This window comes from Cynocephalus volans, chromosome 7 (assembly GCF_027409185.1).
Source record: "Cynocephalus volans isolate mCynVol1 chromosome 7, mCynVol1.pri, whole genome shotgun sequence".
NCBI lineage: Eukaryota > Metazoa > Chordata > Mammalia > Dermoptera > Cynocephalidae > Cynocephalus > Cynocephalus volans.
The window spans coordinates 101,021,967-101,036,812 of NC_084466.1; the positions used below are offsets into that span (position 1 = coordinate 101,021,967).

The window sequence follows — 14,846 nt, forward strand, 5'->3', positions numbered from 1 at the left end:
CATCTGGTGTATTGATTGTGGCCAGCCCTAAAGCTAGTTTTTGCCGTTTGGAATACGTCGCTGTAATTCAATTTTAAAGAGGTTTCTCCTGCTACCTTGAAGCTCACTGTGCGTCTTGTTTCCGAAGGAAAAGAGCTGATTTAGTAATCTAAATGGATGCAATACTGAATTACAGGTCGGAAGATACTGAAGATTACTACACGTTACTGGGATGTGATGAACTATCTTCGGTAAGACAGTGGATAATGCTGTTCTTTCTCACAACAGTATTTCAAGTTTTTATTTAAGGTTTTAACTTTGAATTTTTAGTCACATTGCCTAAAAGCCTTATCTTTTATTATTTTAAAGCAATTTCGGCTCAGAGAAAGTTAAGGATTTAAATGTGTGTTGGGTCTTTACTTGAATAATGTCCTATGGCTATATTTTATGGAAGCTTCTGATTATGTATGTGTATTCAGGCACATGATCATACCCTCTATTTCACAATATACTAAAATACATACTTGAAATTTTATGGTAATTGATGATGGCAGTGTTTTTCATAGCATAGGTGAGATCTTTATTATGGTGATTCATACTTAACTGAGATGAAAAAATTTTCTAGCCAATTAGTGATGTAAAATATTTTGTTAAAATATGTAGTTTTATGTGAGCAGTTAAATTATAAAACAAGGAACATTCTTTTATGTATCACAATATCTCAAATTGTGTGATAGAAATTACTTCTTGAAAGGGTGGTTTCTGAAACAAAATGTGTGAAAACCGTGTAGCTGTTCACTGGATCTATAATAAAATAATGTTTTTAAAGTTTTAAATGTTTTAAAGTTCCTGTGTAAACAATAAGGTTGTAGAAGTTTTTTTAAATTATAGAAAAATCACTTATAGTTCTATCTCCTGTTAATATTTTGGCATATTGATTTCCAGTCTTTTTACTATACATGTATTTTGATTCCTGCTTTTTATCCATTAACATTATAACAAGGATTCTCCATACTATTAAACATTCTTCACACACATTTTAATGATTGCAAAATGTTTTGTATTATGGCATTACCACAATTAAATTATTCTCTTAATGTTAAATATTTTATGTATTTGCAACTTTTCAATATTTTAAATACTGTTGAGATGAATGTGAAATATATTCATTATTGAATTATGTATTATTAAATCATATTATTAAAATATGTTCATATTATTTATATCATAATGTATATACTTTTATTTATTTTTATTAAAATATATCTATTAATATTGATATTTTTAAAGCAATAAATATTTATTCTTGTTTTATGAAGGCAAGAGTTTAGTAACCAAATGTACTGTTTTGTTTTGAGAATAGAATGTGATATTGGAAACAAAGGATTAAAATCTAGTTTTACCATGCTGAGGAAGTTATCTTAGGTATCTTGAAGTTAAAAAAAAATACATGCATACAGAACAACATCTAATGCTCTTTTAGTTGCCTGTTCTCCTCTAGATAATGCTATTCTTGTTTACGTTAGTGGTGATTTGCTTATAGCAATTGAGAAAGCTTGTTACCATTTTGACCATATGTGTTATTTACATTTCGGATTATACTATTACCAAATAATTTTTGAAGAAACTATTTAAAATCAAAGGAATATAATTTAACTTGTTAAGTTTAACAATTTGGGTTTTTAAAAACATATCCTAGGTTATAAGGTAAAGGTCATTATATCCCCGTAATAAATCTCCTGACCCATTTTGTCAGTCTTTTGTCGCTATGCTATTGTCGTCTCAGTCTACAAAGAAGGAGGATTAGTTTTAGAGAGACTCCCCCCAAAATGATCCCATTGTTTATGCATAATGTTTATAACAGTTTCATTTCATTTACCAGGCATAGCCATCTTCTCTGTCTCAACATTCCCTTTTCTGGATGTCTTTTCACTGATCTGTCAATGGCATAGCATATCTAGATAACAATCATTTATTTATTTATATATGTGTTTGTTTATTATTTGGTGGCAGGCTGGTACAGGGATCCGTATGCATGACCTTGTTGTTATAAGGCTGTGCTTTAACCAACTGAGCTAACCAGACAGCCCTGTTTTTAATAAAATGACCTGTCAAAATTTTGTCCCTTCTTAATATATATATAATATCCTCTCTTTTCATTTTTATCTTGTTTTTGTGTGTGTCTGTGTGGGTGGTTGGCCAGCAAGGGGATCCAAACCCTTGACCTTGGTGTTACAGCACCTCACTCTAACCAACTGGCAACCTGCCAGCCATCCTCTCTCTTTAAAAATAGATGTCCTTCTCATTTAAAAAATATGCCATTTTTTTTTTACTATTTAGTGTGACATTTCCTTTACTTGATTTGTATTGGATGAATTTCTTTTACTTCAAATATTCCTTGATTTGATTCTCTAAAATCAACTTGAAATTTCAATTTTACTTATAATAGTTGAATTGAGAGACCCAGAAAATAGTTTTGCATTGGTATATAGTTCTTACAGCTTATTTCTTATGTTGGAAACTAATTATATATAAAGTAAAATTACGTATTTTCTAACGATTTTAGAGCAGTAATCCTGAAGCTTTTTCTTCTCAGAGGTTTTTAAAAATCATCCTTAAGAAAATACAATCATGATAATAAACAATGAGAATAATTTCCTACTTTACATACATGACATACTGATTTCCATGCTGTATTGTAGAAAATAACATATCCCCCATTTCAAAAAAATCTACCAAAGTTTGATCCCAAGTCAGTCAGCCTTTTCTCCCTACATTGGGTTTTACACAAAAGACACGTGCTATAAAATCCTCTGAAGTCTTTATCGATGCACACACCACACACTTGGGGTGTAAAGCATCCTCCTTGGTTTGGATCTTATTTGTTTTTTTAATATTTGGTCACTTTTTCAGTAGTAATGATAAGAAGACTCCATGGACTTGAAAGCTGAGCACAAACCTGATAAATGGAAACGTTTACTTATTTTTTCTAGTTCTCTTTCTTGTTGACTTCAGACTGAGTTCAATTATTATTATTTTTTTTTGATGGCTGGCTGGTATGGAGATCCAAACCTTTGACCTCGGTGTTATTGACACTGTGCTCTAACCAACTGAGCTAACTGGTTCAGATATTGACTCTGTCACTCACTAGCTGTGTGAACTTGATAAAATTATTTGACTTTCTGTGTCTTGGTTCCTAATTTGCAAATGGTGATAAATAATACCCACCCCCTAGAGTTGTTGTGGGGATTAAAAAAGACACAATGTATAAAGTGCTTTGAACAGTGCAGCACAGAGTGGTAAGTTGTGGTTGTGGTTCTGGCTGCTGTTTGGACCTCACAGTGATACTGTGCACTTGGAACTTTACAGATTTATTGTATTTTATAGTTCACACTATTTTTAAGATATTTTATTCTGAAATATTTTTGACTTGCAGAAAAGCTGCAAAAATGGTGGGCTTGGGACCCAGCTGTGAGGTCAGGGGCTGGCCCAAAGATCTTGGCCACCCACCCTGACCTCTGCCATTAAAAAAGAAAAGTTGTAAAAATAAAACATAGGGTTCCTGTATACCCTTAATCTAGCTCCCCTTAATGTGAACATCATACTTGATGGTAGTATAATGATCAAAACTAGAAAATTAACACTGATACAATACTATTAATTTAACCAGGGGCCAGCAAACATTTTTTTGTAAAGGACCAGATAGATAGGGTCAGGACTAGGGTGAGTCAAGCAGGGAGCTTAGGATGCAAATTTAAGGAGGCACTAACTCTCAGGCTTACACAAGTACAGAAACAGAGACAGAGAGAAAGAGATAGAGAGAGAGACAGAGAGACAGAGAGAGAGCGAGAGAAAGAGAGAGAAAAAGAGAGAGAGAGAATGAACGAACCTCCTTAAACCTATATGTCCTGCTTGCCTTAACTGGTGCTAGCCATGAGATAGCTTTACAGGCCTTATGGTCTCTGTCACAACTACTCAGCTTGGCCATTTTGAGAAAGCAGCCATAGATAATATATAAGTGAATGACTGTGGTTGTCTTCCAATAAAACTTTATTTTAAAAAAGTCAGCAGGCCATATTTGGCCTGTGGGCCAGAGTCAGTCAATCCCTGATTTAAATTAGAGGTCTTATCTAAATTCATCAGTTTTCCTACTAATGTTCTTTTTCTGTTCCAGGATCCGAGACAGGAGCCCTTATTAAAGTTGGTTGTCATGTTCCCTTACCTTCCTCCAAATCTGGTGCTTTCTCCTACCTTTTTTGTCTTTCATGACCCGGATACTTTGAAGAGTACTGGTCAGCTATTTTGTAGATATCCCTCAATTTGGCTTTGTCTCAGATTTTCTCATGATTAGACTGAGGTTATGCATTTTTGAAAGAACACCACAGAAGTGATGTGCCTTTCTCAGTGTATCATATTAGGGTACATGACGTTGATATGTTGTTGACTTTGATTACATGGTTAAGGTGGTATTTGTCAGGTTTCTTCTCCCATGTTTTTCCATGGTAGGGTTATTATTTTTCCTTTTGTAATTAACAGATATCTTGGGCAATATACTTTGAGACTATATTGTTTCTCCTCAAACTTTCATTCACTGAGTTTAGCATCCTTTGGTGGATCTTGCCTGCACCAGTTACTGCTAGTTGTTTGCCTAATGGTGACTTTTTACCTCATTTGTTTTACATTTATAAGTTGGAATCCTTCAGTAAAGAAAAGCTATTCTTCTCCCATATTTATTTGTTTATTCAATTTATTTATTATTACTGTGGATTAATGGATAGATATTGAATTTTAAGGGTTATAATCCAAATACAACCATAATTTATTTTGTGGCTAAAATTGTTTCTATGGCTCATATTTTAATTAATAACCATTTGATGAGAATGATTTTTTTTGGAAAAATTCAGTTTCAAATAAAGTGAATTGAAATGATGGATATTAATTAACTCACTTATTAAAATGAGTCTTCTCTTTTCATGTTCATGTTCTGCAGCATATGAATTTCCATCACCAGAGTCAGTTCACTCTTTTAATGAATAAGTCACATTTTTCAGAAAGCTCCTATCTTTCAGAAAGCAGTCTGATTATAGACTGACAGATGTTCTTCAAGTAATATCTGTCAGTCCATAATAAAGTATTGAATACGTACCATTGGTCCAGTACTAGAAGTGATGGGGTGGGGGGAGGGAAAGAAAACAAAACAAGACAAAACAAAAGGTGAGATATGGTGCCAGTGTGTAAAAAACTTGACCTACAATTGAGGAGCCAAAATTAATACACAGGAAACAATTTCAGAACAATTAAATACTGTGCTGTGTGGTACTGTCTGTAAGTGCACCAGGAATTAAAGAAAGAATATCTGAAAAGACTTCAGAGAAAAGATTGAGCTTGAAATAGTCTTACTAGATGGTCACAATTTAGATGCACGGAGGGAGAGACAGAGGGTATCTGTGTGGCTGGGGTGAGCTGGAGAAGATTCACCCAAGTGGGAATCAGATTAGTTTCCATTATACCCAACAGAATTTCCTTGCATAGACCAAAAATAAGACCATATTCTGTGCTAACAGAATACGGAAAAGATAAGTTTTTAAGTTTTAAAATTTAAGCTCTAACATTAATATACACTCAGTAAGGAAAAGTGGCATACAAAGAAAGCATAAAGAAAAATGTTAACATAAATGTTTAACATTTTGGAGTATGACATATGCATGTTAATTATCTGTACCTATATACTATATCTATGTATGTAAACATATGTATGTGTATTTTTATATGTATTTGGAATTAGACTGCCTGGGTTCAATTCCTGGATCTGCTACTTACTAGCTGTGTGACCTTGGAAAATTACTTAATTTTTTTATGCCTCAGTTTTCTAATCTGCAAAATGGGAATAATAATAGCAACCACCTCATAGAGTTGTGGGAATTAAATAAGACAGTATATGTAAAATGCTTAGAACAGTGCCTGGCACATAGTAAGCCTCAATAAATCTTAGTTACAATAATAATTATGATTATTATCACCATTATGAACATATACATTACATAATCCCTTTTGAGATAAAACATAGATTTATATTGCACATAATACTTACCTTTTCTTGTAGGAAGTATATTGTATAAATTTTCTCAGGTTGTTCAAAATATTCTACTACAAGATGATTTTTAACTTGTTTTATTTTTTTTGTGGCTGGCTGGTACAGGGATCAAAGTCTGGACCTTGGTGTTATCAGCACCATGCTCTAACCAGTTGAGCTAACTGGTCAGCCACCAAGGTCATTTTTTAATAACTGGAAAGTATTCCAGCCTATACCTATATTACACTTAACTTTACCAAACATCCCATAATTAGACACAGATTTTCGTTTAAAATTTATATTTTATTAATTGAACCTTCTTATAGCTAAATTCTTTTCCCACCCCTGATTATTTTCTTAGACAGATTCCTAGAATTGGAATTATCAGATCAAAGAGTAGGAAAAAAATTAATTTTCAATGTACATATCCTAATTGCTTTTCAGAAAATTTGCACCTATTTACATCCTCACCAGGAGAGCATGAGTGTTCATTTCTTTGTACCCTCAGTAACACTGGTCATTATCATCCTTTGGCTATTTTGATTTATTTTATTACAAGTGAAGTCAAACATTTTTGTATGTTTACTGTCCAACAGGATAGGCAGTTTTCCAGACCACTGGACGCTGGATCAGGAAGGCAGGATTCAGTGGACCTTGACAGGGAGGGCTCAGCTGACCATGGACTGGACTTGGCACTGGGCACTGGTGGGGACGCTGGGAGATAAATAGAATGTGTTCAAATGTTAGATAATTAACCCACTTTCCTAGTTTACCCGGAGCCAGCCCTACAGGAAGTTTGTCATAACTGTGACAATAAAACTGTGAAGTAATGAAAGACAGATATGAACTATTCTTATTTTTTTAAATATGACATTGGCAGAAAATAGAAAATATAAAAAAGACAATAACAATCACTCAGAGAATTAACCATTTGGATTCATTTGCTTCCATGGACTCATATCAGAATGTTTCCTCATGGGAAATGAATGAAAAAATAGAACAGCAACAATAAAAACTCAAAACTTTCTACCTTTGATAGATAGCTATAATTTTATCTGTTTATATTATTTGAAAACCCCAAGGTATATACATAAATATGTGTTAAAAGTATGTCTTGAAGGATATAACCTGTTATCTTGGGGGAAGAGAGGTAAAAAGACTTTTATTTTTATTCTGTATTGATAGAAATCTTTTCAAACAGAGTTTGTGAGTATTTGTAAATTACTTGTTAATTAAGAAATGACTTCTCTATCTACCAGCCACAAAAAAAAAAAAAAAAGGCTCACTACTACCTCTTTATTATTATTATTATTGATATTATTTTTTTGGTGGCTGGCCAGTATGGGATCGGAACCCTTCACCTTGGTATTATAACAAGGCCCTCTAACTAGCTGAGCTAACTGGCTAGATCTACACTTTTTAGGATATTGAATATTTTAAAATTTAAAAACAAATCTAATTTTTAATTTTATTTGCTATGAAAGCAGGTTACGGTGACTTCTAGATAAAGGGAACCCCCAGGAAGAGGAAACACAATTAACTACAATTCTTAACAGGAAGCCTGTTTCTTTCTGTTATTTTAAGAGGTTCATAGTAGAAGCTTAACAAGGAAAAGAATAGAGTTATTAGTCCGGGCTTTATACATATGCCTATTTAATACAGTCTGACTTTGATTGTAAAACATGAAGACTTTTTAAAGAGAATTGACTGAGGATGACATGGAGCTAATAAGAATATGTTTCTCCCATGAATCTTACTACAATATTGACTTGAGCTGCTTGAGAATTCCTTTCTCAAACAAGAGGTAATTTTCTTTCATTAATTATTGGTGAGTAAATACGGAACCCAATAATAGTTCCCTAAGCCTGTAGAATTTGGCAATATAAAATGGTGGTTAAGATTACAAGACTTAAAATCTGACTGCTTAGTTAACAGAAAACTCAGTTTTTTTAGTAACTAAATGAATGACTTTGGACAAATTACTTAACCACTGCCATTTAATAATAGCTACTGTTATAGAGTTCTGATTATGATCAGGCTTTCTGCTAAGTGCTCTACTTATATTATTAATCGGATGTAAAGATAAGGAAACCTAGACATATGGAAGCTATGTTGCTTGCCAAAAGCAACATAACTTATGTTTTACAGACTACCACAGTTCTTGTGGCAGAACTGGGATTTAAAACCAAGCAATCAGATTCCAGCGCCTCATAACTATTATTGTCTCCTGCTACTGTCATTGCAATCAGGATTAATAAAGCCAACTCTTAGTCATTCATGATAATAGGGATTAGATGGGTAAGTGAAATCAAATAAAGTCATGGATGGCCCTCAAACCACATTTGAGTTTGGGCTGGCGTTTCTGTTTTCCCAATCGAAATCTCTAAACAACCTAATTGGTAACAAAATGATCAGGTTTAAATTATGTTCTTTTTCTTTTAATTATCATAAAAAAGAAATGGGCTAGAATGCAGGAAGAAGGAGCTTTGTAATGGATACTTTATAAATTATAACTTATAATTTATAATTCAGGGATAGTCATCCCTAAATAATGAATTGTGGCAAAGCATTTTTGAAGAATTCAGATATGTGAAAGCATATTTTATATATTCTTAGGAGAAATTTATCTGATTATTTTGAGTATTTAAATATATTGAGCTCATAGGTGTCTTCGGCCATCATTTAAATACAGTAGCAAGTTAAATTGTCATTACAGACTACTGTTTGAATGGGAGTTTTTATCGGATGCTTTCTGAATTTCTTTATCGAGGAAATTATTTCTCAGGGTAAAAAGGCAAATAGAAATATAAGGATCAAAATAAAAAGTTGGGTTAATCATGGCTGTTTTTGGGAGGACTGATGTCCAACTTCTTCCCTCGTGCCATTTAAGTTGGACTTATTTTAAACACCAGTTTTTGTTTTAGGTTGAACAAATCCTGGCAGAATTTAAGATCAGAGCTCTGGAATGTCACCCTGACAAGCACCCTGAAAACCCTGAGGCTGGTAAGACTTTAATAATGGCTATTTTTCAAGAAAATGAATAGCATATAGAAGCAAAAAGCCATTGAATAGTACCTTAATTTTCTTTTATCTCTTATGCTCAAATGTATTCTTTCATTCAATGCCAAAGGTTTTTTCTGCACTGTTGGGTTGGTAGAAGGGGAGAGGACTGTGTAGTCTTTTACAATAGAAGTTGTTTAACACTCATTTTTCTTTCTTCTATAATGTGTTGCTTCATGGTTTAAAGTTTGTCCAGTTCATGCTTTATTTCCTAGCTATTGAGTGTTAATGTGACTGAAGTATGTTTATAACCAGGTGGTTTTCTTGATGAGAACTTGCTGTGTTTTCTTCGTTTTGGAGGACCTGAATATGTCCATGTGTTGATGCTTTTGTTTCTTTCCGTTATCATCATCATGTTATCATCGTTTAAATATGCTTATGTCATCCAAGCTTGAAAAAAATATGAAAAACCAATAATTCTTCTGCAACATGTCTCTGTCCTGCACTTTCCCCATCTCCTTCATTTCAGAGCCAAACTTCCTGAAAAAATGTCGACAGTCAATATTTCCACTTTCCTTCTCCCCAGTTTTCCATTTATCCCACTCTGACTTTCTCCCCACTTTTCTCGGAAATGGGCCAAGGACTTCCTGCTTGCCAAATCCAGTGGTTGCTCTTTAGTCCTTATCTTTCCTGAAATTGCATCAGAGTTTGGCACTATTGACCATACCTTCCTTGTTGAAATCCTCTTCTCTGAGCTGCTGGGAAAACGTGCACTCGCGGTTTCCCTCCAGCCTCTTGGGCTGCTCTTTCTCAGTCTCCTTTGTGACTCCTTCTCGGCTGCCCTAAGGTTCTCTCCTAAGCTCTCTTCTGAGCTTACTTACTCCCCACTTCCTCTCTGGAGCCTTGTCCCAATTTGTGGCTTCAATCACCAGCTCTCTGTTGATGGCTCCCAGATCTCTCCTTAGTCCAGTTCTCGCTCCTCAGCTTCAGCCTGCAGTTTTGACTGCTTCTTGGAAATCTCCATTTGGAAGCTTTTCAGTTGCCCTGTGAAAAACTGGACTCATTAAAAATCTTGCTTATTTTTCTGTGTTTCTGCATCTCAATGAAGGACACCACCATCCGTTCAGTTGGTCAAGCAGAAACTTTCTCCTTCCTCTCCCTCACGACCGCGTCTGGTTGATTGCCAAGTGCTGTTGATTTACCTTCCATCTCTCTCTCTTCTGTGTCTTCTTCCTTCCAACCTCACCGCCACTGCTGTAGGTAAGCCACCCTCATTTCATGTCTCACAGTATTCCTTTAATTGTTTCACATTGCAAATAGTGATTTTCCTTTTTAATTATGGAAAAAATAAAAGATTTAACATATACAAAAAGGGATAAAGAATACTATAACAGATGCCCATATAAGTACCACCCAGCTTAAAACTGTACCAGTGCACTTGAAGCCTTTTATGTACTCCTACTCTGATTTTATCCTCAGGGTAAGGTAATTTTATATCTTAAGTTTGATGATTATGTTTACTATATGTTTATAGTATGCATGTATATGTGATTTTTCTATAATGAAAATATGATACTAAGACCTGTCTGTAACTCCACATTGCACAAACCCAAACTCTATTTAGAAAATTTTCTCCTTGTCTTAAAGCTCTTTATTAATTTTCTCTAGAAATCATTGGTCCCTTTGATTTGTATAAACAGATCATTTTCCAATATATGAAGTCACCTTTTGTTAGATAGTTAATCATTACTTTTGGTCATTTGATTTTCTCCCTTTTTATTAAAGCATAATGTGTGCAGTGTGAGCAAATCATAAGTACAAGCTTAATAAATTTGTGCATATGTATAACCAGTTTAACCACTGCCCAGATGAATATGTAGAACATTTTCAGCACCCCAGAAATCCCTTTTCATTTTCTGCTCAAACACAGCAACCTCTTCCATTTTTTGATATCTATCACCACTGATTAATTTTGCCAAGTTTTGAATTTCATATACATGGAATCATACAATATGTACTCTTCTCTGTGCGGTTTCCTTCACTTTACATTATGATTGTGACATTCACCCATATTGCTCGTGTAGCAATATTTCATCCTTTGTCTTTGCTGGGACTTTAGTTACAAGTCCTTTCATGCTGTGCACCCTCTCTATCCTCCACCCTCATTTTCTCTCCACCACCAAACTCCTGTTATAGCCACTCAGAACTACATTGGGTCCTTAATGTGCCCTATTCCCTGTTCTGTCTACTCTTCAGACCTCTACACCAACTGCTTCCTCTGCCTGGAGCACCACCGAGGCCTGCACCTTTACCTGCCCTGCTTTGCTGGGCTAGGTCATGCTCCTGCTCCAGGTCTCAGCTTAGCCATCACTTCCTCTGGGAAGTCCCATGTGTACCAGCTGACCAGAGCACCTTGTGCGCCAGGCAGCAGACTGTGTATCTCATCGTCTCCTTGTTGCCTGTTTGCTTGTTAGTCACTGGAAGCTCAGTGAGGCAGCCCCCCTGCTTGTCTTGTTCACAGTGGTATGCCCTGTACCTAGCATAGCACCTGCTGCAGAGGTTACCTGCTGTGCATAATTTCTTGAATGAATATATGAATGAATGAATCCATGAACATTTCTTTAGGAGACATATTAACCACCTCTCTGAGCTAGAGTTAATATTAAGATAGATGTCCCAGCATAAATTATAAAAATTTGATAAAGGCTTAAAAACCACCACCACCCTAGGTTATTCTTTAACTGGTTATTTTCCAGTGACACGTGATTCTGAGTTGTTCTCTGCCCCTGAGGAGCAATTTCTATTCAGGATACATGATGAATCACTGTGCAATCATTACCATTTCTAGTTGCCATAGTGATGGCAACTAGGGTTTCATGTATGAGCTGCCTCAAGGCTTCTTGTTCAGAGAAACGCTGGACTGTGTAAATATTGCTTAAAATGAGTAGGTACACAGACATCAATATCTTCCCTTGTCAGGCTTGCAGTAGATATGTGATTTAACATTCAGGTCAAGATTCTTTTTTAATCTATTTAGGCATGTATTTACTCGATTTAGATTAATATGACTTTCTGAAAATTTAAAAGGTTCTATACACACTTGGATTAAGGTTACTTATAAAAATATACATATTTATTTGGGCAGCTGTCCAGTATGGGGGTCCGAACCCTTGATGCTCTATAGAGTGAGTTCTAATTGGGTGAGCTCACTGGCCAGCCTAAAAATATTTTTATAAATTCACCCAGATACTGAATTTTAACTTGATAGAAATCCAGAATATAATCAATAAATTTTGAAACATATCTTGTTAAGGTGAAGAGCTACCCTGTAGAGGAACTGTAGGTAGGAGAAATTAAACTTGTATATATATACCTAAATGTAGTCTCAACTGTTGCCATTGAAATTGCTCATACGTTAGCGTGATGGAGTAGTAGATATGAACACAGGCTTGTCTGTCTGGATTGCTCCATCTCCCACGTATGAGCTACTTGACCTTGGGCAACCTCTCTGAGCCTCAGCATTCTCATAGGTAAAATGGGTAGACTAATAGTATATGACTTCATGCATCTGCTGTGAAGATTCAATGAGATGTTCTGCATGTGGGAAGTGCTCAGTGAATACTGGCAATTAGGATTCAGTGGACTTTCTTTTCTTGTTTTTATGTTGCAGCCCAAGATAAAAATTTAACAAAATGGGATGGTTTTCTTTTTTGTAAGTAACCATTAGATCTGTCTCTAAATTATTTTTAAAAACTCTAAATCCAAAGCCTTTAGATATCTCTTCCCCTCTCCAGGTGTGGGTGATATAGCAGGACTGGTTGTGCTATAGCAGTTGGGTCATTGAGCCCAAAAGCTCCCGGCTGGTGCACCTGTCAGTTTCTTGTGTGTGCACCAGTAACTGTTTCAGATCAATAGTTTATTAATTTCTCTTTGACCATGAAGAAAGGAGGTTTCAGACTAAATTAAGGGCTTGTGAGATGGTAGTTTTGTTACTGATATGCAAACTTCAAAGACACTTGGATATTTAAAGAAGAGCAATTTTCCATTTGCTAACTGATTTTTTTTTTTTTTTTTTTGGTGGCTGGCCAGTATAGGGATCTGAATCCTTGACTTTGGTGTTATCAGCACCACACTCTAACCAACTCAGCTAACCAGCCAGCCCCTAACTGATCTTTTAATGTCTCAATGTTTTTCTACTTTAAAACCACTTCAGTGGAATAGATGGTCCCCAGCATCACTCTCTCCCACAAATCAACCAATTTACAACTATTAAAAAGCAACCACAGCTAAGCTGGGGCTGCTAGAGCTCAGGGGAAGAGGAGGAGAGACCTACAGAGTGCATGAAGACAAGAGAAGCCACGATGAGAGAAAAGGGAACTGCTCTGACCGTTTTGAGTCCTGGCCACTTCCAGGCTGGAGCTGGTGAGCTCATGGAGCAGGAGCTGGCAAAAGCCACAGCTGTGCCCTTCGGATGAAGTTGCTTGGAGGCTGTAGGAGAGAAGAGGGTCTTAATGGCCCCCAGTCCAGCAAGACTACTAATAGGGTTCCCCTGGACCCACATAGGAGCAAGGAGCCACAACTGAAAAAAAGGAGCCACTCAGAAGCTGGTGAGTCATCGCAAGGGACTGGTGCATGGCCCATCCCATGGGAAGTGTTTGGAGCAAGGGTGGTGGGGAAAATTGGCACAGCAAGGACAGCTGATCTGCCCCTCAATCAGCACAGGATCACTCAGAGGAGACTGGTCAGGAATATAGAACTGCAAGGGGTGCAGTTTGCTGAAAAGACTCAGGTCCAGACCAGAGTGTCTACACAACCCAGGTGCACTGGATCTCACGAGAGTTGGAAGTACCTATAAAATCAACCTTTAACACCTGAGCTGCACAAAAAGCCTTCCCCAGGAAATTAGCAGCAAAGCAGCAGTTTAGCTCAACCACAGACGACGAACAGGAACTTCCCACAGGAAGTTCTAAAATGTAAGCAAAGGACAACAAATAAGTTCCAGTGCAGAGTTTAAGTGGTGGGAACAGCAAATAATCCAACACAGAACTGAAAGATAAAACAAAATACCCACAGACCAGAGACAAAATTTGATATTAACTAGTAAGGGTCTCACATCACCAAAGAACACCTACAAAACCTAGAAAGACGAGAAGTCCCCTGGGCTACCAACCTCCCCCTGGAAGGGGGAGAACTGGGGGCCTCAACCATGCCCCCCAGCACCTGCAACCAGTCCCAAAGGTGCGGGGCTGAGGGCCTCAGCCGTGTCCCACTGACTCCTGCAACCAGCTAGCAATTACCACTGAGCAGCTGCAGGAAGCATCCCAAGCTCACCTGAGCCAGGGTGGTGGGGGTCCCAGGGCTTTGGCCATGTCCCCTGACACCAGCAACCAGCCCAGTGACAACCACCAAGCCACTGCAGGAAGCTCCCTGGGCTCCTGAGCTGAGGTGGTGGGGAGGTGAGGGCTTCAGCCACACCCCTCTGACATCTGCATCCAGCTTAGCAATGACCAAGTCACTGCCGGAAGCCCCCTGGTCTCCCCTGCAGGAATGAGGGGGGTGCCATGGACTCAACCCTGCCCTTTCTTCTTCCTCCTTCTCCCACCCTATTTCCTTCCCCTTTCCCCTCACCCCCTACTGCTCCCCAACAACATTGTAGAATGTAAAAAATAAATAAATAAACAAACAAACAAACAAACAAATAAATAAATAAACTTAAAAAGAGCCAAAACCCCCACCAATATCTCATGAGATTTATAATATATTAAATAAACCTAAAAAAAATAAAATAAAATAA

General features: G+C 36.7%; 1 protein-coding gene across 1 annotated transcript in view; it reads left to right on the plus strand.

Annotated features, from left to right (window-relative positions):
• Positions 1-14,846, plus strand: part of DNAJC12 (DnaJ heat shock protein family (Hsp40) member C12) — a 34,909-nt gene continuing 20,063 nt past the window's right edge. The window contains exons 1-2 of the mRNA XM_063103148.1: positions 1-230; positions 8,977-9,055. Of these exons, the coding sequence (XP_062959218.1) occupies positions 153-230; positions 8,977-9,055 (157 nt within the window). The 5' untranslated portion in view covers positions 1-152. The remainder of the gene's footprint in view (positions 231-8,976; positions 9,056-14,846) is intronic.